This window comes from Octodon degus, unplaced genomic scaffold (assembly GCF_000260255.1).
Source record: "Octodon degus isolate 3935 unplaced genomic scaffold, OctDeg1.0 scaffold00205, whole genome shotgun sequence".
Lineage (NCBI taxonomy): Eukaryota > Metazoa > Chordata > Mammalia > Rodentia > Octodontidae > Octodon > Octodon degus.
The window spans coordinates 3,732,917-3,757,162 of record NW_004524781.1 but is presented as its reverse complement, the minus strand read 5'-3'; the positions used below and the strand labels follow the sequence as shown (position 1 = coordinate 3,757,162).

Below are 24,246 nucleotides of genomic sequence, written 5' to 3'. Positions count from 1 at the left end.
TTCTCTTGACTGATCTTAACAGTATGAATCATGTTATACTACTGAAAGTCTGAATGTACTATTGTAGAAATGTAGCAGTTCACTGGACAAAGATTAGATTTACTTGTGTACAGTGCAGATGACTTAAAAGTACATTAATACAGTGTTTGATCAACAAAAATGTGTCATACACTGTGTTTAGTGTTGATGACAGAGATGAGCTGGGCTTGGTCCCACATCTCAGAGGCACAATGCACTGACACAGGGCCAGCACCAGTCCTGAAAGCAGATGGTGGTTTTGAACACTGCAGGGTGTTTTGTATGGTGTCTGGAGAAGTGGGCTATTAGACTTATTGTTATATAGTAAAGTGAAATATTTGAGGATTGGATAAAAAGACTCCAGAGAAAAGTTTATCATTTATCACTGGGACAAAATGCTCAACATATGCAACTTCAAGGAGGAAAGGTTTATTTGGCTCAAACTATACAGAGGGTTCAGTCCATAGCCAGCTGGGTCCAAGGCAGCACAGTGCAGCAGAGGAGCGTGGTGCATGAGAGTGCTCACAGTGTGGTGGACGGGAGGCAGAGGGTATGGAGGGAGGATCTGGAAAGCGAGATACATCTTCTGAGGCCAAACCCTTAAAGATGTGCCTCTTTCCACCAGACCCCCCCTCCTAACAGCAAGCCAGCTCTAAACACCAGAGCAAAATCCCCTTCCAAAGCCCCTCCTGTGTGCATGTGAGGCCTTGAGGGACATTTTAGATCTAAGCCCTAACACAATGGAAAGCGTAATGCACCACATGGGCTGCCACATACAGAACCTCCTTAGTCATTCTGGAAGCAAGAAGGCATGTACCAAACAAGAAGTGTGACTGCGGGTCAAAAAGAAAGTCAATAATCTAAGGCTCAACTTTCAGAGACAGACATTATTATTGCTGTCATAGCTAGCAAAGGACATTAGAAAGAATATTTGAAAAACGGAATTATGATGTCTTTATAACTAAGTGTGCTGATAGTGAGGTGCAGGAATAAAAAAACCATGCAGACTTCATGAATAGCCACATGGAAATGAGGTTTCTGGATTTAAGCATGAACAAGTATGGTGGTACCTTGGTTCATGAACTTAATTTGTTGTACAGCTTTGGGGAAGTTGACCACATTTGTATTGGTGTAGGAAAGATGCCTGTGGTTGTGTTTGTCACCCAATGTGGAATTTGTGAGCAGAGGCAAAATTTTATTGAATGCTTTTGTTTGAGAACTGGTTTGTGAATAGAAGTGTTTGTGAACATAGGTATTACTCACTGTAAGTAGGACTTTTAATAAAATCTGAATTGCTCTTGTTGGCTGAAGATACTTGTTCCCAAATAGCAAAGATCAAGAAGGATGGGTTCTAAATGGCTTATAAATGTGTTCACAGGTGCAAATCAGTTTGAGTTAACCCAATGTTGCCCCTGAGAAAACTAGGGAAAGGTGTAGGGCCTTTGAGTTCTGTGAGTTGCCATGTAGTGAATGAAGAATAAAGGGTTTGGCTCTAAGAGTTCTGCTGTTTTAACAAGGGTCTAGTTTCTTGAGGGAGGTAAAGAAGCACTGTTTTGTTTTGTTTCAGTACTGGGGATTGAACTCAGGACTTTGTGCTTACCAGGCCAGTGCTTATTCTAGCCCTGGAGTTTTAAGTGCCTCCTTTCCCCTCTTGCCCTTGGCAGAAATTTCAGCCTTTGGGAGTAGGGCAGATGTATCATAGCCCTTTCTTGGACTTAACATCAGCAGCTTTCTAAATTTACCAATCAAAACATTATAAGTATGGGGTAGATAATACTATTCATCAAGGTTTACTTAAGCCCAACATTTAATTCAGAAATCCATTAATCAGAGAGTTTTTCTCTTGAATGTATCAAAAATGTCCGCAGTATGCAGGACATTGTGTAGGAGTTCTGTATTTGTAGAACATTGCTTCTGCATTTTCATTCCAAATATTTCCTTTCAGTTGAAGCATTCATGGAGGAATTTTTAAGATCTTTTCTTATACTTTTTAAAGAATTTAATGAAGAAAATGGGATATCAACTCTTTATTAAGTATTTGATGTATTTTGAGTTTTTAAAAGTCTCTAAGTGAAGTTTTAGGTGTACAAAACTTGAGAGGAGTTATTCTTGGAGAAGAGAGCTGCTTTTTGTAAACATGATGATGCATTAACTTTTTCTTTAGGGTTATCAGGGAACCTCAGGATCACCAGGCATTCCAGGATCGCCAGGAATACAAGTATGTGGTCTGTTCATACATGTTAGCGATCTCATTTCTAGTGAACCAAAATATTATTAACATAATTTAACTTTGTTATTAATTTAGGGAATGCGTGGACTTCCAGGTTACAAAGGAGAACCAGGGAAAGATGGCCAAAAGGTAAGCATGCACAAATAAGAAAGCTTGAGTGCTTATAGTCACTGAAGACGATGGCTGTCATCTGTGAAGTCTCCAATTCTGAGTGGGCACCATGGTGGGTTACAAGACGTCTGACCTCTGAACACCTATTTGGAGAGCTCCCGTGGCAGGCAGCCTGTCTGAGTGCTGGTCACCAGGATCATTGTTGTCTCTTTATCAGCTCATGAATAACGTGAAATGGGGAAAAGATGAAAAAGAGGATGCATTAATGAAAAGGTGAAGCACAAATTAGTTGTCCCTTTAGTTGAGCTTTAAAGAATACACATAAAAGTGGCTGTTTTTACATTTTAAAACTTAGAGTAAACTTTTGTGGAAATATGAATACCTTGCTTAAAAATAAAAGTGATGGCATTTATTCCTGGCAGTGTCTTTAACTGCTCTATTTTTTGGGGAATTTCACAAAGCAGTATGTTCTGTTGGAGAATATGGGATATGCATTATTTTCAGACCAGCGATAACTTATTTTAGAACTGCTTGTCTCAAGAAGCTCTCTGTTGAGCTAAACTCAGATTTGGCAGAATGGGCCTGAAATCACAATGTGGTGCCTTCCCAATTCTATTCTTACACTCGCTGTGACTTCTGAAAATTCATGACCTAGAGTTAAGTTAATTTGGCAAGTTAATTAAAAGCTCTCTTTCTTCTTCTTTTAAAACGCAGCTTCTTGAGTTTTCAGAAATGGGAAGTTTAAAAACACTTACCCCAGAAGTAGCTTTGACTTGTGGCAGTGTAGGCTTCTTCACCCAGCATCATGAAGCGGCCGCTGAGAGGCTGTTTCACGCAGCAGTGATCTCCCTTAACGGTTTTCCTACAATGACCTCCACTTTCTGGTTCTTCTCTGGAGACTCCACAGTGGGGATTTCCACTTGGGATGATTAAAATTAGATGTACCTTCTTGCAGACCTCAATGTTTGTTCTCTATAGATCAGACAAGATAATATATGGAGATTTTTCAGGTTGTCTTCCTCCTGAACTTCTAAAGCCAAAAGGAACTGTTACTCAGTGAATAGACTTCAGTTCAAAACTAATTTTATTTTATTAGTTGCTTTTAAAAGCTGTTTTCAAGGGCTAGCGAGATAGCTCAGCAGACTAAGTGCCTGCTTCTGCAAACGCAGGCACTGAGATTTGATGTCTGCACCACAGGCCGCAGCAGCCCCCTCCGAGGCACGCTGAGCTGGCCACGGAGACCAGGCGTGGCGGTGCGCACCTGTAATCCCAGTGCTGGGGAGGCTGGAAACAGGAGGGTCATTATGAGTCTGAGCTGCATAATGAGACCCTGTACCAAATACATAAAAAGTTCTTTTTAATATGAAGAATTTTAAATACTTTTCCAACCTTAAGGAGATATAATATGTTTACATCATGTGGAACAGTATGTCTTAGTGAAACTTTAATTAGGCTACACTGGAAACTTTATTTTATTTTTTAAAAAAAATTTGTATTTTAGGGAAGGGTCTACAGGGTGTGCAGGGTCTCACTACTAGATTGGACTCATAGTGATTCTCCAGCCTCCCAAGTGCTGGGATTACAGGCGCGAGCCACCACACGTAGTCTCAATTGCCATCTCAGTGGGCCCTGAGGATGGGCCTGGCACGGCAGGCCCTGGGATTGAACCCCTGGGCCCTGCATCTGCTTGCAGGTGCTTTAATCTGCTGAGCTATTTGGCAGGCCTCAGAGTGTGTAAATTTTATGTATACAATGGGCCCCTGATTTTGTGTCTACTTAGAAAAGTTCTACATTCTAGCATTTTGAATATTACTTTTACTTTTATAACTATATTATTTGTAACTTTTAAACTTTAGATTTTTGGAGAAAAGTTAGAATCATATTTTTGTTCTCCTTCTTTCCCAAGAGGAAGGTCAATTGCTACAACAATACTTATGGAATATCACTTTTACTCCATTTATTTGAGAAAACAACCTTTCCCATTTCCCTTAGGTTAGACAGTCTTTCCATTCTGTTGCATTGTCCGGTCTACCTCTTTTCTTTCCTCTACCAAATTGTCTTAATTATTGTTACTTTATAATATGATTTAATGTATTGGCAAGGCTGATCTTTCCTTGTAATCCCTTATAATCAAAACTTTCCTGGTTATCTTTTGAGTGTGGACTTTTCCAGATGCACTTCAATGTTTCTCTTCTTGTCTTTTTAATTAAGATTCCTTTAAATTTATAAATTAATTTTAGAAGGATTGACATCTCTCCAAATCTGCATTTTCCTATTTATGATTGTGGCTTATATTTCTTTTTTACTTTATTGTTTTGAAAACCTGATTTAATGATGTGAAAGTGGGTTTCTTTTTATTGATGCTGCATATGACTTATGTTTATTATATATGGAACAATTCTTATGTCTTTTCCTTTTATTATAATTGTAACCTTTCCTTAGTACATTTATTATATTTCTTTAATATATTATTATAATAGGAACCTTTCCTTAATGTGTTCCTTAATATAACTTTTATATATTGGTTATTGCTTATATATATAAAGCTGTTTTGTATATTTGTATTTGAAAACACCAGTGAGCATATTTCCCTTTTGAATTATCTTAGGGCTTTAGATACATTGGCATACTCTTTCTTTCTTTCTTTCTTTTTTTTTTTCTTTCAGTGTTTGTGATTGAATCCAGGACCTTTATAATGAGTTATATCCCCAGATTGTATATTTTGAGCCAAGGTCTTGCTGAACCACTACATTTCCCAGGCTGCACATGAATTTGCAGCTGTCTTGCCTCAGCCTGGCAGAGTGCTGGGAATATGGGTTGTGCCACCACACCCAGCTGCCATATGATCCCTTATAAAGACAATGTGTTTACTTTCTTTTATTTTTACCCTTTTCCTGTATCTTGTCTAAATTCATTGGCTAGTCCTGGGAGACATTAAAAATAGTACAGACACAGTAAGTTCTCCAACAGGCATAGTTCCTTCATAAAGGCACTTAGTGCATATAATATATATTTGCAATTTTGTGTCCTTGACTTTTCTTTCTAGCTGATAGCAGCAGCCAGCATGTTATTCCATTCACATCTACCTCTCTGCTCTTAGTGATTGGTGACCTACTTTTATCACATTTCTATTCATCAATCTCTTTTTGTTAAACTGTATATCTGGGTTGATAGGATTCGCTGGAGTTACTTTGATTGATTTAGAGGTTTTAAGGATGCTGTTTATAGCCATATCTTTGATTTTATCTTTCCCAGGGCTGAATTTTAATTGGACTTCTAATTGTTAAAGCTATTTTCCATTTCTGTTATTTATCTGTCAGAAATGAGAAAATATTTTGCATATGCAGTATATTTAGACATAATTGGTTATTTTTACCTACTACTTGCAAACTGGTCAAGTTTTTGTAAGCTCATATGTTTTTTAAAAGTACCTTGTCAAATGTAACAAATGCCAATTAGGTTGTAATACTAGTTGTATCAGTCACTTGCAATGTTGCTGAAACACAACATCTAACACCCACAAATTAAAAGGGGAGAGCTTCACTTTGGCTCCCTGTTTCAGAGATCCTAGTCCATGGATGTTTGAGCCACTCCAAGGCTGACCAGAAATCTGGTAGAAGTTTATGAGAGAATAAGGACACTCACCACATAGTCAGGAATCAGGGTAAAGTGAGGAAATGGAGAGGGTAGCATATGCTCAAAACACTTGCCCCTTCCCACCAGGCCCTGCCACCTAATAGCTCTCTGGCTATGAAGTTTGCAATGGATCAACTTAATGATAAGCATAATGGTCCCAATAATCCATTCATTTTCTGAAATCCCTACCTCTGATCACATGAAAGTTTTGGAGAGTACGTAGATCTAAACTATAACATCTGACCCTGACCCCAAAAGGCTCATGTCCATCTCACTATGTAAAACATCTAAGAGCTGCCTAAATCTTAACAATTTCAATAATACTGAAAAGTCCAAGTCTGAGGTCTCCATTGAGACTCAAGGTAAACTTTTAGTTGTGATCCCTTGTAAAAATAAAAGAGAATGTTGCCAGACATAGTGGCGCATGCCTATAATCGCAGCTCTTGGGAGACTGAGGCAGGCAGATTACTGGGAGTTAAGACCAGCCTGTACTGCATAGTGAGGCCTACTCTGAAAATAAAAAGTTAAGTACTTCTAATACACAATGACACAGAGTAAATATTTCCATTCCGACAGGAGAAAGAAAGTGAGGGGGGAAATGGAATGGAACAAAATAAAGGCCAAAAACCAATGGGAAAGACATATCCAGCTCCCACAGCATGTTGTGGCCAGATGTGAGCACCGGAGGGCTTGGATGGTCCCTTCTCTGTGGCCTCACTGGTCGTGGCCCACATGGTCTGTCACTTGGAATGACTCTGCAATTTACGTGTAACTTGTCTCAGAAGATGATCTGCACTCCTGGCATCTCCAGCTTCCTGAGTGCTCCAATGTATCTTCAACTTCACCGTTGCAGCTTTATTTATTGTCTTCTCAAGCACATTTACTGGCCTCCCAGGCCTTCTTTTGAAATTTGGGACTAAGCCTCCATGTCCCTGAAGCTCTTGCGTTCTGCATAATGGTTGAACTGACATCGTGCGGACCACACCAGGGTTAGCTGCTGGCTCAAGCAGTAGCAGGTGCCCTTTGAGCCACGGCCCAGCAGCTGCTTGTGCCTGTGAGGCTGAGAGCACAGTGAGTTCCAGGCCATCGAGTCCTTGGGAGACCCTTCTCGTAGGCGTTCCAGCAACTCTTCTCAGACAAAGCTGCAGTGTCGCACACCTTTGCCTGCAGTGATGGAGTCCTGCTGAGTGCCCTCAAGGGATCCTTTTTCCTTCTACTGCTCAGAGTGCCACTCAAGATAACAGAAATTGTTGGTGATGCAAAATGATGTCTAAAAATATTCCCAAAATAATACCTAAAAGTAAAGTTACTACAAAACTTAGGAATATGGAAAGTAAACTTTTCTTTACAAATTCAACTTTTACGACTGTTTTGCTTCGAGTGACAGAATAATACAGGTTCTGTTCCTTCATTCTATCTTGTAGTTTGTTTGATTCCTTTATTATCCTTCATCAGGAATATATTTGGAAATGTACCAGCTATTGTATTTCTATTGTCACTCAATTCATTATTTTTTTTTAATTTTATTTATTTATTTGTGTGTGTGTGTGTGTGTGTGTGTGTGTGTGGCCAGCTCAGCCCACCAGGGGGCGGAGCTGGCTGGCATGTGGTGCTGAGGGATTGAACCGCGGTCCCTGTGCATTGCTAAGCTTGTTCTAAGTAGGTGCTTTAGACCACTGAGCCATTTCACCAGCCCTCAATTCATTATTATAAGAATGTATATTTTGGAAATACTGTAATACCTTGGCTCATGAAGGCTTCTGTCTGGAAATTCATTTGGGAAAATTTGGCTTCCTTTCACAAACTCCACCTTGGGTGGCAAACATGACCACAACCATGTTCTTCACAGGAACACAAACACAGTGTCCCCTCCCCCCCCCCAAGATGGTAAACCAAATTAAGTTTGCAATTCAAGACACTGCTGAACTTTTAGGTATTAATTCATCATCGATGAGTATAGCACCCCCATAAGTGAGCCAGGCCCCTTGCAAAAGCTCCACTGAAACACCTGAGAGTTTTGGAGGCTAATCCGTGCTTAAACCAAAGCACCAGCATTCTACCTTCCCAGTACTTATTTCTACTGTAAGTTCACTTGGTATATGTTGAAGCATGGTTGGATGTCTAATTGAAATATGCACAAAGTGTCAAGTGTCTGGAATAATGAATGATTTTAGACCATGGCCGTGCATAACCTTACAAAATTTCAAGACCTGAAAACAAAAAGAAACACAAGGTTTCTGAGGGAAAAATCCATCCTGCAACCCTGGAATCCCAAAGGAGGCACTGCAGAAGTGATCAAGCATCAGAAGACTTTGGACATCTCACTGAGGTCATTTCAGTTAAGAAGGAGGCAAAGCCTTTTAAAGTCTGAAAGGAAAAAATTCCAGTTTCTCTTTTACATGTGACATGAAATGCAGATAATAATCGAATAAATACATTAGAATAAAGTAAGGAAAGAGAAGTAATGAGAATAAAGACGTTCTCAGAGGCTTACTGTGCCGGAAAGTCAGCCCCCATCAGGCCCCCCTCAGTAAGCTGTTGTCCCTCTCAAGCAAGGACTAAACACAGACGTGAGGAAGAGCAGTCCTGCTCTGAAACAAGTAAGAATTAAAGAACAGGACACTTTCAAGGCTTATGACTGTGTTTAAAAGTGATTTTGATAATTTAAATAAGTTAGAAGTTGACTATAGCAATACATTCACAGGGAATCAGTAAAACAAAAAAGGCATTTTTTTCATTCTAGGGAAAATAAACATTTGAGTGAGAGAAGCCAAGTAATTGGAGTATACTTGAGGCGAAACTATGAATAGTAATAGCTCTGACTGCTGATTTAACTGAAACTGAGAAAAGTTAAGGGGATTTGTGCTTGTTTGAAGGGGAGGTACGAAGGAGAAGTGAGTTAGCCCTCAATTATCAGAAGCTAGCTCACTTCATTCACAGCAGGAAGGCAGAAGATAGTGGTGAAAAATAAAATGTAGGTGCAAGGCAGCCATGTATTTAGCATTTTGAACTCAGAGATTTGGAACTTGAAAGTAGTTTCAAGAGTTTTGTAGGCCTTGAATAACTATATTGTTCCTTAAAACATATGAAATACCTTTTGAAAAACTATACCAATAACAAATTCATGGATCACCTCTTTTTCCTCCACCCTGGAAAGTAAGACAGTTGTATGTTTGAGTATCTTCCTTTGCCAGCGCAGAAGTGAACTTGACCCAGATTGCTGCACGGTGGTCACTGCTCCTCTCCTAACTGTGTCTTTGCCTCTAACGTTTTGAAGCTCGGCAATGGTGTCTGCTATTTCTCACACTACTATGTATAAACTATGTATAAACTATGCCCAGTGATTAGAATGTTCTTCCTGTTTTCTCTTGAGATAGTACAAGGATTTTCATCTTTGTAGACACAGCTGGACAGACACCACTGAAAATTTGTGATGTTAATATTTATTAAAAACTCACATAATCATAGTGTGTTGAATTTTCAGCTTAGGATCTGTCCTTACTGAGCCATGTGGGACAGGAAAGGCTGGCAGTCTTAAGAGACTATTGTCTGTAAATCATTTCAATTTATTCATTGTCTTGGTCCTATAAAATTCTGCATTGCTTCCAGAATAAATGACAACTCAGTATTGCTGATAAGCTATCTGTAACTTGAAAATGATTCCCCTCTCTGATTACAAATAGCACCATGATAATGAAGGTTAATTTTCATAGAGACAGCATTTCATAGAAATACAAATTCAAATGGTGGGGAACTTGTTTCTAATGGATTTGGTAATTGTGAATTTATGAATTTAATATTTGTTACATTAAATTCGATGCAATATTTTAATTCTTATTGATTATTATAATTCTTGGGAAATTTTCTTTAATTAATTTCGGTTTTATTTTCAGGGTGACCGTGGGCTTCCTGGTTTTCCTGGTCTTCATGGGATGCCAGGATTAAAGGTTGAAAAAAACTTATAAATTCAGTGATGCCATATTTTAATTAAAATGAAAGTATGTTTATAATCCAATTGTGTTTTAAGTAAATTCTCATAGATAAATATAAACATAAGTATATTAAAGTAAATTATTAGGTTAAATTAATATAACCATTTATGTAAAATTTAAAAAATCTTTAAAGTTTACAATTATAAATGTATAATTATATTGTATCCTATTTAGCAATAAATGAGCAAGTTAACTATACATATTGTGTATAATCTATTATATATTAGTTCTGTCAACCTTCAAATCTGAACTATAGGGGCCAGGGAGCTGGCTCAGTGGAATAAGCACTTCCCTGGCAAGCGTAAGGGCCTGAGTTCAATCCTTGGTTCCGCAAAAAAAAAAAAAAAAAAAAAAAAAACTGAAATATAAGGCCTGTTGTATTACTTGTTTATCCTTATAAAGCCTGCACAGCATGACTTTTAGTAGATATATGTTAAATTATTTTATTTTGGTTTTAGAATGTTATATTCTATCATAATCTGTGTTCTTTTTTCCTCTAAGGGAAATACTTATTTTCTTTAAAATTCAGTACTGTTATTTTTGTCTTTCAGGGTGAAATGGGCCCAAGAGGAGATAAAGGGTCACCTGGATTTTATGGCAAAAAGGGAAGTATGGCTCTTACAACAGAACACCCACATGGGCCCTAAATGTGCTGGAAATAGCAAAGTTGTATTGCATCTCTGCTCAACCTTAGTCTTGTCAGAGCACTTATCTAAAATGATGAGCAAACAGAGGAGAAATGTCTGGTGACTGCCGTGCATGATATCCTATAGGAATAATTCATGCTATTTTAATTGGAGTTTAAGCAGCATTCACAGTGCGGGTTCCTTGGGAGGGAAGCTGCTTGAAATCGCATCCACTGAGAGGCTATGCTTTGAGCCTTTCTGCCTCCGCATGCTCAGGGAAGTGTGCATGCTTGGTGTTGGCAGGACCACCGCTTGCTTTCTATGTCTGCCAAGACGTGGTGTCTGTGTCTAGGTGCTAGAGTACTAATTCTGCTCTGTCAGCACCCCATGCTGTTGCTTGCATCGTGCCCACTGGGCTGGAAAACTTCACGCCTTGACGCGTGCTGTAGAGCATCCTGGCTTCCCGTTCTGCCAGTTCCGCCACTCCATGGCGAGGTTTGCTTGCTACCTTTTCTCTGTAAGTTTAAGACAGAAACATTTAAGTGAAGTTTTCTAAATGTTATTTTTAATACAGGGTGCAAAAGGTGAAAAGGGAGACTATGGTTTTCCTGGCCTTCCTGGACGTCCTGTGAGTTTAATGTGAAAAAATGTTCTTGAGTATCTTACCTTAAATTAAAAAAAGTGTAATAACCTTTTTCAATAAGAAAAATCAGTGTAAAAATAAGTTAAAAATACATGACTTTATTTTTCAGGGAGAACCAGGAAGACATGGAAAAGATGGATTAACGGGTAGTCCTGGCTTCAAGGTATTGCTAAAATAAAACAAATTGAATATCGTTTCTTTGCCTTGTGAGTGAACATTAGAAGGATGTATCAGTACTAGGATGTTTTACATATAGCGTTAGAATAAATTGAAAGGCTGAAAGCTTTGAATCTAAGGATGACACTGATGTTCCTTCGAGTTGCTCATGAACTCCTATGTGTGAGAAAAAGACCAAGGCGTAGTGAAACTTGAGAGCCACCGATAACCCTTCTGACTGGCTTACTTGGTGAGTTACAGACAGGAGCTCTTCGCGCCACCACTCTCAGGTTTCATGCTTCAGGGCCACACTTCTACCCTAGCCCTTCAACATCTCTGCCTCTCAACCACTATGAGGTGCGGATCAGGGAATTGGAGCGTGTGGGATCTGCAGAGCGGCAGAGCTGAGGGTGGTGGTTAAGCGCTGCCATGACATTCTTACAAAGCATTTTTAACTTGCCTCTATCAAGTAGAAGTGGTGCAGAAAAGGCTTTTCTACATCCAGGGCAGTGCACCTCCTGTGCACCGGAAGTCCTAGTGATCCTTTGTTGGGCTTGCTGTAGCTGACTTGGCTCTCTCGGGACTGCATTGTGGAGTTCATCCAAGCTGAAGGAGCCACTCGGTGCAGCAGTGGACTTTGTACTCTGAAGCTCAAACTTGCCCAGAAATCCATTCCACATTCTCATAGTTGGCAGGTTTTTTCCCCCCCTTTGGGAAATCGTCCATTTAGTTGAAATTCTCTGATTCCTCTTCAAGATTACAGATGGTACTTTTTGCAAATGTATATGTAAATGTAAAATACTAGACCTAGAGAGCTGGGTTTCCTCTTGTTTATTATGTTCCACTGGATTTCATTTTCTACCTCTTCATTAGACTTTATCGATTTTTGTTAGAATAAAACCATCATGGCCCCTATTTATATGAGTTATGTACCTAATTAGATTCTTCCATACATGCAAACTAGGCATTGATTTACTTTTTCTTTGTATTTTGTTAGTGTAAACCCATATACCCCAAGAAATGGGATTACAGTTTTTGAAGAAAGTAGAAGTTGAAGAATAGAACCAAATTAGACCTTTTTCATTTAATTACTTTTTCTTTTTTTAATTTTATTTATTTATTTGTGTGTGTGTGTGTGTGTGTGTGTGGCCAGCTCATCCCACAAGGGGGCGGGGCTGACTGGCATGTGGTGCTGGGGGATTGAACCGCGGTCCCTGTGCTTTGCCAAGCTTGTTCCAAGTAGGTGCTTTAGACCACTGAGCCATCTCACCAGCCCCAATTACTTTTTCTAACTATATATTATTTGGCAAATTTTTGACCCTTAGCTTCCTGTAGAATTCACTCCCATATTATATACAGTATAATATTTTCTATTATAATTATAAGCATGCACAACCACAGTTTAATTTAAAGACATTACCCATACCCCAGAGAAAATCCTGTATATGTTTTCAGTCATTTCTCATTGCTCTTCAAGTGTCTGTCTTCTGTATTCAGCCCTAGACAATGACTGTCCTTTCTGATCCTAGGGATTCCCCAGTCTGGACATGTTCCACAAGTATCATGAAATACAGAGTTTTAAAGGCTGGCCAGATAAGATAGCTCAGTGGACTGAAACCCCTGCTTAGGCAGGTTTGGTGACCAAGGTTCAATCCCCAGCATGCTGTGCTGACCCCGCCCCCAGGGCATGCTGAGCCAGCAAATGAGGCTGAGTGTGGTTGTGTGTGCCTGTAATCCCAGCATTTGGGAGGCTGAAAACAGTAGGCTCACCACGAGTTCAATCTGTAGTGAGACCCTACAGACCCTGTACTAAATACATTTTAAAAAACCTAATAAATAAATACACAGTTTTTGAGACTGATTCTCTTATTTATCATATCATTTTCAAGATTCAACCATGTTTTGGTCTATCTCAATATTTCATTCCTCTGCATAGCTGATAATGTTTTAAAGGATAGATATATTACTGTGGCCAGCATTTTGAGGTCAATTCACTCTTGATGTCTGACATTAAGAACATTGCCTTTTATAAATATTTTCTAAATTTTTATAATCTTAGTTTGGGTATTAAAGTCTGTAGTTTATTTTAAATTAATTCCTCCTATGTACAGTGTGAGAAAAAAGTCAAAGCTCATCTTTTCCTTATGTGTATGTTCAGGTATCACAACACTGTTTATTGAAGCCCATTACCTCGCATTGAATTATATTCATATATATGTTCATATACATACATATATATTCATATATATAATGAGTTTTATTTTGGTGTATTTGTGTATATAAGTGGAATATTTGGCATACAAGATACTTTGATTATTTCCATGCCCCATTATCCTGCCTGTTCACTCTTTGTCCCAGCCCTGAGAACTGTCTTCTTCTCTAATACTCTCCCTTTGTATTTTCTTTCTTTCTTTCTTTTTTTTTTTTTTTTGTACTTTTATAAGGGTCTATAGGAGCTCCCTACATAGATCAGACTCATAGTGATCCGCCTGTGTTCAGCCTCCTAAGAGCTGGGATTACAAAGGCACACAACCATGCTCAGTCTCAATGGCTGTCTCAGCATGCCCTGGGGTTGAGGCTGGCACTGCAGGCCTCTGACCCCTGCCTCTGCCTAAGTAGGCACTTTAATCCGCTGAGCTATTTGGCTGGCCCTTCCCCCCTTTTTAAACCTATTTTGTATGTTTATATCTGGTAATCTAAACAACTAATTTGAAGATAACATTATGCAATTTCAGTAACCATTGTGGAATTCTTATTTTATTTAGTGAAAATCTGTATCATTTTAAATTTTGTTTACCATTTTGTATTCTCTTTTAAAAAAATGAAATGAGGATATTGAAAATAACAAGATTTTATGGTAGAAATACTGTGATTTTGGTTTTTGCTACTTTTTCCTAAGCATTGTCAAAAGAGTTTTTATTTTTCTTTTAGATTGAAGGTTTTTTTTTTGCTTTTTAAAGAGAATACAAAATAATATTAAGACAGAAAAATTACAAATCATACAAAAGTTCATCCAAAATGTTATTTTTTGCCTAATTTAATTAACAGCTTATTTGCACTTTTACTTTGATGTCTTATGTCCAACAAAGTGAAAGATATATGAATCAATATGCAAAACTTCTAAACAAAAGCTTGCCACTGGTGCCAAGTATATTCTGATATTTGCACACATAAAGTTTTCACATTCCCTTGAATGTCAATTTGGAACTCTATGGTGGAATTTCATGGAAAGAAAAATGTTGCGTGTTCATAGCAATAAATATCGAGCCACCCCCTCCCCTTAGATCTGGACTGAATGGGAGTGAAATAATGAAGTTAAATTTGTTCTAGTTAAATAGCAGTTTAGGGTTGAAATACATATCATAAAGTATTTGTAGTAATAGTTCTCCAGCTGTTCTAAGGACATTAAATCATTTTTGTCTTTGTCAGAAGTTTGAAATAAATAGACAAAAATGGGAAAAATAAACATGCTAAAAATATGTTTGATGTATGAACATTAAAATCTGCTAGGTTCAAAAAAACCCCAAAAGATTCAGAATTTCACTAAATAAAATAATGTGAATTTCATGATATTTGTTGTAATGCATAGTGTTGTCTTCAAATTAGTTACTCATATTACCGGATATATATATATGAAAAATTCGAAGAAGAAATAAAAATGAAATCTGTAAGAAGTTAAGAAAAGAAAAAGGACAAAGAATTGATTTTTTTTTTATTTTCAGGCTGTTGCCAATTTCTTGTTCTATTGCACTGTGTCAGAGAATGTTATTTGTAGAATTTCTTCTTTATGGACTCTGTTGAATTTTTTCTTTGACTTACTATATGTTCAACTTTCAGAAATGATTTTTCTATGCACATGAGAAAGTAAATCCTTATTTTTAGAGAGCAAGACTCAATGTGCATTCCTAAGAACTATCTTTATAAGGTTTTTCTGATCTGTAATGTTCTGAATTTTTATGTCTTGTCCTATTTTGGAGAGCACTGTCTGTGTGAGTTCATTTTTGTCCATTTGGCCTTGTATCTCCTGTTTCATGAGAGTACTTTCTGTGTTATTTGTTGTGTACTCATTACTAGTATTCATTTTGAATTGTGGCTTAGGATTCTAATTACCATTGTTTTTCTCTTTCAATAGCTTTAACTTTTATCTTGTTTGTATCACAGAATTATACACCTTCTTTCTGATTATATTTATATGTTTGCTCTGTTTTTGCCATTATTACCTTGAACTTCTTAACTGTTTTACTTGTGTTTCTTATATCAAGCATAGAGTTTGTCTTTGCTATTTAAAACAACTTGAGTTTTTAAAAATCTTTTATTTATTTGGTACAGGGTCTTGCCATGCAGCTCAGACTTGTAGTGATTCTCCTTTATCAGCCTCCCCATGACTGGGATTACAGGTGTGTGTCACCACACTTGGTTTAGTAGCTGGTACTGGGGATCAAACCCAGATCCTTGAGCTTGCCAGGCAGGTGCTTAGACAGCTGAGCTATCTCCCTAGCCTTCAGATTTTAATAGAGTAATTAAATCTATTTTTATTTATTCTACTGAGCTATCTCCCCGGGCTAAACAGATTTTTTTTTTTTTTTAAATTTTGGTACAGGGGACAATCCCCGGGGATTGAACTCAGCACCCTGCACTTGCCAGGAAAGTGCTTATTCTACTGATACTTTTATTTATTAATAGCTTTGACCTCATCTCTGTTATAATTTTGTTATAATAGATTCATTGTTTCTCAACATGAATGGTTGCCTTTTCTTTTTGTTATCAGTATCTTTGGCATTTAGGAAGACTATATTTTTGTTTTAGTGGTCTCTATACTAACTTCATTGCATTGTATGTGTACCTTTATGAATTAGCTCAGTTTCCTTTGCCTTGTTTAAACATCTACTCCATCACACTAAATTTGAATGATACCCTATGGTGTGGATACCAATGAATTTTTTCTACTTTCCCCTTCCCTCGTTATTTCTACTTTGTCATAGCTAACATCTATAGACTGTTGATGCTCCCTCCTAATCTTTATTTGAAATCTGCAGTTCATTTTATTTAGTGCTTATTCTCTTCTTTTCAAGCCCTATTCTTAAGACAAAATCATTTTATCTTGAATTTAATGAAGTTTCTTTGCTAGCATATTCCTCCCAAGGATTTGTGAGTACAGTCTTCCTAAGTTCTACTACTGTAACATGTTTTCCAAACTCTTGAAATTTGATTAGTAGTTTGGCCAACTGTGAAACCCTCCTTATCTTACTATTTGTAACTGTTTCCCTTCAATTTCTTAGAAGTATCAGGCCACTGTGATCATGCTTGTTGCTGATGCCAACCAACTTGGCTTTCTTTTGTAAATTATTTGGTCTTTTGTGTGGAAGTTCAGAAAGGTGACACAGCTTTATACTTAAACTCTAATAATCTAAGTATGACTCAGAATCAAAAATTCCAGTTACCCCCAAACTTGTTGAGCAGTTGGCTTTAGGGCTTCTTTTACTTCTACACAGTTCTATCAGTTTAAAGTTTTCAACTTTGCTTGATTTTCATTTTTAAAATTGGTTCAAAAATGTTTAAATTCTGTTTAAACAGAGTTTAAACTATGTTTAGTTTTCTTCTCAATGCCTTAAGTTAAATCAGTTCTCCAGTGCTTTCTGTGAATAATTCAATTAACATGTTCATCATACCTGAGATGATTTTGTATTTTCTTTTCCTAGTTAATTTGGTTTTTGATTTTTACCTTAAACCTTACTTTTTTCAATTTTAATTCTGAGTCTTTGACTTTTAAATTTTTAACTTCTGAAAATGCTTGTATGTTTGGTGACACAGGTAAAAGCATTTTTTCCCATTTTTATTGTGTTCTTTATTTTTGTGAGGAAATTTTTCAAATATTTTGATTCTCACTTTTTGTGAGTTTTTTTTTTTTTTTTACTTTTGTTTGTGTATTGTCTGCCAATTCATCAGCTTGAAATATCTCATGTTTATTTGAATCTGGACAAATAAGTGGGGGTTTAAAAGTTTAGGTGGCCTACTAGGCTTCCTAGTCTGCAGTTTTTTTCCCTATCGATAGCAAACTTGCTGTTTCCTTAATCACTAAAGTTAATTATTGAAGGATTTGGTATGTTAGGAAAAGGGAGGCATGAGAACAATGTGGTGTTTATTTGTGGATACTCTGCTACTTCCAAGGGAAGTGTCCAGCGAGCAGTTAGATTGAGATAAGGAATTGCATTTTCTTGGAAAGTCCAGAAAATCAGAATACTGCTCAGAGTTGGATAAGCTTGTCTTAGATGAGGGACACCTGTCACATGGTGACAAAAGAGGAATAGATGGGTGTATGTTGGTGTGGCCTGAACTTTTCTATGACTGTGGGAGTTGTTTTGTATTGAAAGGATGGAGAAAACAAGTGATGTGGTTGTGTCTGGATGTCTGACCAAAGCCACATGCAGTCACGGCTTTCTGGAGGGCACACAGTCCAGAGTCTGTGCTGGGTTCTCTGTCCAGGGCTGGGACTGGGGGTGTGAGTATTGCACCACCCTAGGATGGGTAGCTTGCGTGCAATCTGAGAGAAAAAGAGGCTTGCCCTTCTCTTTTGTTCTTGCTGCGTTTGCTGCCTTCTGCCGCCATGAGCTGCTGCCCCTGTGCCATGCCGTGCTACCTTGGAGCCAGCCAAATATGGACCAAAAGCTCTAAAACTATGACTTTAATAGACCTTTCCTTCTTTAACTTTGGGTGTTGGGTATTTTGTCTTAGCAATGAGAAAAAAGTAACTAAGACAACAAGGAATTGTTGATTATACATTTTTTTATTTTAAAGAGAAAAATCCAATACAAACAATGATACAAAGTTTCAATACAAGATAGGAGAATAATAATGATTAGTACATTGCTTATTGTTTTTAAAGTAATTGATCAGATTATAAGATATAGGCATGAAAAATTGATCAAATGATATAAGCACAAGCCTTTTCAGTGAACTAATAGAAATTAGTAGTACAGCTATCTTAACTATAATATATAATTTATGTATACTTACTATTTATTAAATAGTGTATATTACATATGCTATTTATATATTTACTTTTACTTTCCCCTTTCCTATCAACTTTTCCCTTTTCCTTGTTTCTTTTCTCCTTTCCCCCATCCGAGTTTCTCTTGCCCTTTGAACAGTTTCTTCCCATTTCCCAATACCTACTGTGCATTTTGGATCTTTCTTGCACAAGGGAGACAATATGATGTATACACATGCATGACTGATTCAGTTATGAATGTGGTCTCAAGTTGCATCTATTTATCTATAAATGTCTCAAATTTATCCTTATTTATAGCTGAGTAGTACAGTATATAAAAATATACCCTTTTTATCTATTCCTTGGTTGATGGGCATTTGCGTTGTTTCCAAGATTTACACATGACAAATTGTGTTTCTATAAACAGTGGTGCACATGTATGTTTTTATTTCCTCTGGGAAAATACCAGGGTTGAATGGGACCTCCAATCTTAGATTTTTGAGATAATGGTAGTACCAGTCTACACTCCCATTAGCAGTGGTTCCTTTTTTCCCACAGCCCCTCCAGCATTTCTTATTCATGGACTTCTTGATGACAGCCACTATTTCTTAGGTGAGATGGAATCTTAGTGTTGTTTTAATTTGCATTTCTTGAATGACAGATGGTGTTGAACTTGTTTTCATGTATTTATGTGCTATCTATATTTCTTCATTCAAGAAATATGTACTCATGTCATATGACCATTTTTAGATTGAGTCTTTAAATTTGGAGTGTCTGATTGTTCAATTCTGTGCATGTTTTAGATATATAAGTACTTTGTCTGAAAGACTGTTGGCTAAAATTTTCTCCCAATTCATGGGTTTTCTTTTCACTCTGTTGGTGATTTCTTTTGATGTGTGAAAAAAGTTTAGTAAGATGAAATCCCAGTTGTTGATAAGGTGGCTGGGTCTTCTTGTAGCTGTGTCTGCATGTTCTAATCTGTGCTACTGGTCCACAGGTCCATTTCTTTGCAATTACCATGCTGATTTTATCACAGTAGGTTTGTAGTATGATTTCATGTCAGAGATTGTGATGATCTCAACCCTGCCTTTGTTGTTTAGAAGCTATTCTAGATCTCTTCTGTTCTCAAATGAATTTTAGGAGTGTTTTCTCTAGACTTATGAGATATGCTAGTGATTTTTTGATTGATATTGCATTAAATCTGTACAATAATTTTGAGAGTATGACCATTTTAACTATATGTGTTCTTCCTATCCATGAGTAAAATATCCTCTTTGATCTCCTTTTTCAGTGTACTGTAATTTTCAATGTATAGATCTTTTATTTCCTTTTTTAGGTTTATTCCTAAGTATTTCATTTTTGGATGCTATGGGAAAGGTTGTTTCCCTGATTTCTCTCTCAGTGAGGTGGTTGTTTGTGTACAGGAATGCTATTGGATTTTGAAAGTTGGCTTTGTGCCCAATTATACTACTAAATTGGGTTATTAAATGTAGAGATCTTTTCATGAAGCTTTGGGGCTTTTTGTTGATTATCAAGTCATCTACTTTATCCTTTTCTATCCTTATTCATTTTATTTCTCTCTCTTGTCTAAGTGCTCTGGCAAACTTTTCCAGAACTATATGGAATAGGAGTGGTGATAGTGACTATCTTTGTCTTGTACCTGATTTTAGAGTGAAAGCTTACAGTTTTTGTCCATTAGTATGATGTTAGATGTTGGTTTGCCATGGATTGCTTTATCAGGTTGAGTTAATGACCTTCTATTCAACATTTCTATAGAATTTTTATCATGAGTGCATGCTGAATTCTGTCATAAGCTTTTCCTGCAATCATTGAGATGATCATGTGATTTTTGTCTTTGGCTCCATTGATATAGTGTAGTGCATTTATTGATTTGTATAATTGAACCATCTCTATTTTCCTGGGATGAATTCTACTTGGTCATGGTGTGTAATTGCCTTCATTTGTGACATTCTGTTTTCTAGTTATCTTATTGCATATTTTTGCATCTGTGTTCATCAGATTTGACTCTAGTTCTTTTCTTTTTTGGCTGGGTCTTTCTTTGGTTTTGGTATCAAGGTAATACTTGCCTCCAGGAAAGAGTTAGGGAGTAGTTTATCCTTTAATTTCATTAAAAAGTTTGAGGAATATTGGCATTAAACCTTCTTTAAATTTCTTGTAGAATTCAGCAGTGACTCCATCAGGACCTGGGATTTTCTTTGTTGGTAAGTTCTTGTTTTGGTACCAGAAATCAAACTTAGGGTCTCAGACTTGCCAGGCAGGAATTTGTGCTGCCAAGCTATATGCCCAGATCCTGGTAGTAAGTTTTTAATTACATTTTCAATCTCATTAACTGATATTGGGTTATTCAAAATTTTTCTGTGTTCTTGATTCAGCTTTAATGATTCATATATATTGAAGACTCTGTCCATTTCTTCTGTATTTTCCATTCTTTGAGAGTAAATATTTTCAAAGTAGGTATTAATAATCTTCTGAATATTTGCAGGGTCTGTAGTGATTTCACTCTTGTCAGTCCTTAATGCATGAATTTGAGTCTTTTCTTTCCTTTTTGATAAAATTGGCTAATCCATGTCAAATATGTATATTCTTTAAGAACCACCTCTTCGATTTATTTATTTTTGTATTGTTTATTCACCATTGCATCAGTTTCTTCTCTGATCTTTACAATTTCCTGGGTTCATTGACTTTGAGCTTGACTTGCTCTTGTTCTAGAGGTCTGTGGTGCAACATTAAGTTATTGGTGCTCATAAAATTTTCCTGATGTGAGAATCTATCAGTATAAATTTCCCTCTTAGGACTGCATTCATTGTGTCGTATAAATTCCAGTATGTTTTATCTGCTTTCTTGTTTACTTGTAGATATTGTTGCTTTTATATCTGTTGGATTGATTTTTTCTCACTCAAATTTTAAGATATCTTTCTTTTTGTAATCACTAACTGCAATTCTATCTTCAAGATATGAAATTATATCCTTAATCTGTTGCATATACTTTCAAAGAACATTTTAATCTCTTGGATATTTGTTTACATTTGTTTCATGGATTTCATTTCCTTCCTATGTTTTGCATTTTTTGTGTCTGTCATTTTTTTCTAAGCTCATTTATTCTTTTTTTTCTATCTCTTGCCTACTATCTTTGATTTTAAGCATCGTTTCTTTTTTACCTGAGAGATTATTTTCTCTATAGCCTTTTATTTATGTTTTCTTTTTTTTTAACTTCTTCTTCTTTTTTTTTTTTTTTTTGGTGGAACCAGGGATTGAACTCAGGCCCTTGTGCTTGCCAGGGAAGCGCTTATTCTACTGAGCCATCTCCCCAGCCCCTTTTTAAACTTCTGTTGTTACTATTTCATAAAGTTTCAGGGTTTGCAATTTTGTCTATCTTACTGTGCTCCAGGCTTGTTCTGAGTGGGCTGGAGGCCTGTAATGACATTTTGCTTCTATGACTTGTCATTTTCTATTTTATTTTATTTTGTTTTGTTTTCTATGATGATGCTTGCCCATTTCTTATGATAGCTCTATAAATAGTAGTGAGGCTTCCCTAGGAAATGCCTGCTCTTCAGGGCTGTCTTCTACATGTAGGTGATTCTTTAAAGCTATCCCAAGAACCTAACTTCCCAATTTATAAAGGGTGCAAAGTTACTATTTGGCTCAGCACCCAATCTTTCGGTTCTGGGCTGTGGTGGTATTTGTGACCCATTATAATCACAGCATTATTCTGCAGGGGAGAAAAAAACTGATTATAACATGTATAACACCCTGAGTAAATCAGTGCAGTTAATGATAGCAATAGTTTTAAGTGCAGCTTAACTACTGACAAACTGGGGTAACCTACTATAACCATGGGAGCAAACTCTACAATTACATCAAAAAATCAAGCATATAACATTTTCTTGTATGCAATGATTTTCTCTTTAGTCGAGTGATTTTTTGCCCTTTTATAGGGTTGCCTGGGGAGGTTAAGATCAGTAGGGGCCAGGATAAAGTGATGAATAAGGTCATACTTGAGTAGAATCAAGGTTGGATGTCAAAGGATTATTGCCTGAGGTGTTTTTTTTTTTTTTTTTTTTTTATTGCCTGAGTTTTGGGGAGGACACAGGAAAGGAAGAATGAAATAGAATGTTATGGAATAAGCAAAAAGGCAAGAGACAATGTTTACTCATTTGCAGATTTAATTCAAAAAGTAGTTGAAGAAAGAGAAAAAGAAGATCAATAGAAAATGAAAAAGGTAAACAGTGAAAAATGAAGGAAAAGAACAGAAAAGGAAGAAATGAAAGAAAAGTAGACCTGACAAAGCAAGGACAGGAAAAAGTCTGATAACAAAAATAACCACAAAATAGAAGGCAAAATAAGACTATTTCCAACCATGCAGGAAAGGAATGGCCAATGACACAAACAAGGGAGAATGAAAGTAGCAGAATACCTCTGGTGTTCACGGTTCTGTAAGAGTCCATGACAGCTCCTGGAAATGTGCTGTCTTCCAGCCAAGTTCTCCATGCAAGCTGTGCTGGGTGTGGAGCTGATCTCAGCCTCTTCGTCTGGGCTGGAACTGGTCGTCTGTTGGCAGGGCTCTCCAGGGGCCAACCTCTGGCTCCTCACTGCTGCTCCAGACACTTTGGTGTTTCTGGGCTCACTGATGCTCATGCACCCAGCCCGACCTGTGTTAAGACCCCACAACAGGTCTTAGATTCCACAGAAGTTTGTATGTACCGTAATCTTCTCACACATGTGGAAAATATGGTAGTGAGAAGATGAAGGAATTATAAAAGCTGCAAAAGGTCCAGTTGAATCTGTGTGTTTATAATATAGTATCTTTCTATCCTTAGAGCACAAGCAAAGGTCTGAGTCAACTTAGAGTTTGGTTTACTCAGCTTTGGAATTTGTATAGGATAATGAGGTCAAGGGGTCAGAATTTTAGAAAGTTGTTCAGATGATAAAATATAGAGTTTAATCTGGATAATAAATATAGAAAAATGTAGATTGCAACTAAAATATAATTTATTGAATCCTTACTATGTCTGCTTTTTTCTCAGCACTTTATATGTATTTTGTCATTAAGATCATGAATCATTTTTGGTTGTAAGTGAAAAAAAGCCTTTTTCAGATGAGAAAACCAAGCAATAGAGAAATTAAATAATTTGCTCAAGAATGTGTAGCCATCATTTAGTGAAAATTCCTTTCACCAAATTATTAGAAATGGTTTTATACCAAAATAATCTTGCCCAAATATATAAAATGATGGTAAAAATGGTAACTATGTTGTTTGTATTAGATGTTAAGTACATTTATGTAAATATTGACCTTATTTTTCCTAAATTATACCAGTATCTCAACATCAGTGTTCAAAAATAGCACAGCCAGGATCGTAAACAAAAATCATTAAAACCCCAACTTACTGGTAGCTGTGGATCTTCTGCTGGCCAGGTTCCCGGGCTTCCCTCCTTAGTACACGCTTAAACACTAGACATTCCTTCACAAGTCAAAGACCAATTGTTAGTAAGATTGACATCAGAATGAGGAGTTTCTTTAATAGAGAAGTAGAGACCTTCCTCCATGATATTTCCACCACTGGGAAGCCACACTGTCCACCGGCTGTGGCGTCGCTCTGCCCGTAGTCACGTTACTCCCCACCCTTTCCCTTGTGAGCTTGTGGGCAGGAGCTGAAGGTTGCAGCATGAAAACAAATGAATATGTGATGCAAGTTTCACGTGTTTGCTTTTAGTTGAATTTGCTATTTTGAAATAACTGTGTTGTGGTATAAATCATCTTGGAAATTAGATGCAGAAATGGGGTTGAATAATATTGAGCATTATTTTTTTTTACTTATTTTATAT

General features: G+C 37.0%; 1 protein-coding gene across 3 annotated transcripts in view; it reads left to right on the top strand.

Annotated features, from left to right (window-relative positions):
• The window catches only part of Col21a1 (collagen type XXI alpha 1 chain), a 243,648-nt gene that overhangs the window by 126,477 nt on the left and 92,925 nt on the right, over positions 1-24,246 (top strand). For all 3 annotated transcript variants that reach the window (XM_023704842.1, XM_023704841.1, XM_023704843.1), the window contains 6 exons: positions 2,183-2,236; positions 2,324-2,377; positions 9,889-9,942; positions 10,539-10,592; positions 11,188-11,241; positions 11,366-11,419. In XM_023704842.1, the coding sequence (XP_023560610.1) occupies positions 2,183-2,236; positions 2,324-2,377; positions 9,889-9,942; positions 10,539-10,592; positions 11,188-11,241; positions 11,366-11,419 (324 nt within the window). The remainder of the gene's footprint in view (positions 1-2,182; positions 2,237-2,323; positions 2,378-9,888; positions 9,943-10,538; positions 10,593-11,187; positions 11,242-11,365; positions 11,420-24,246) is intronic.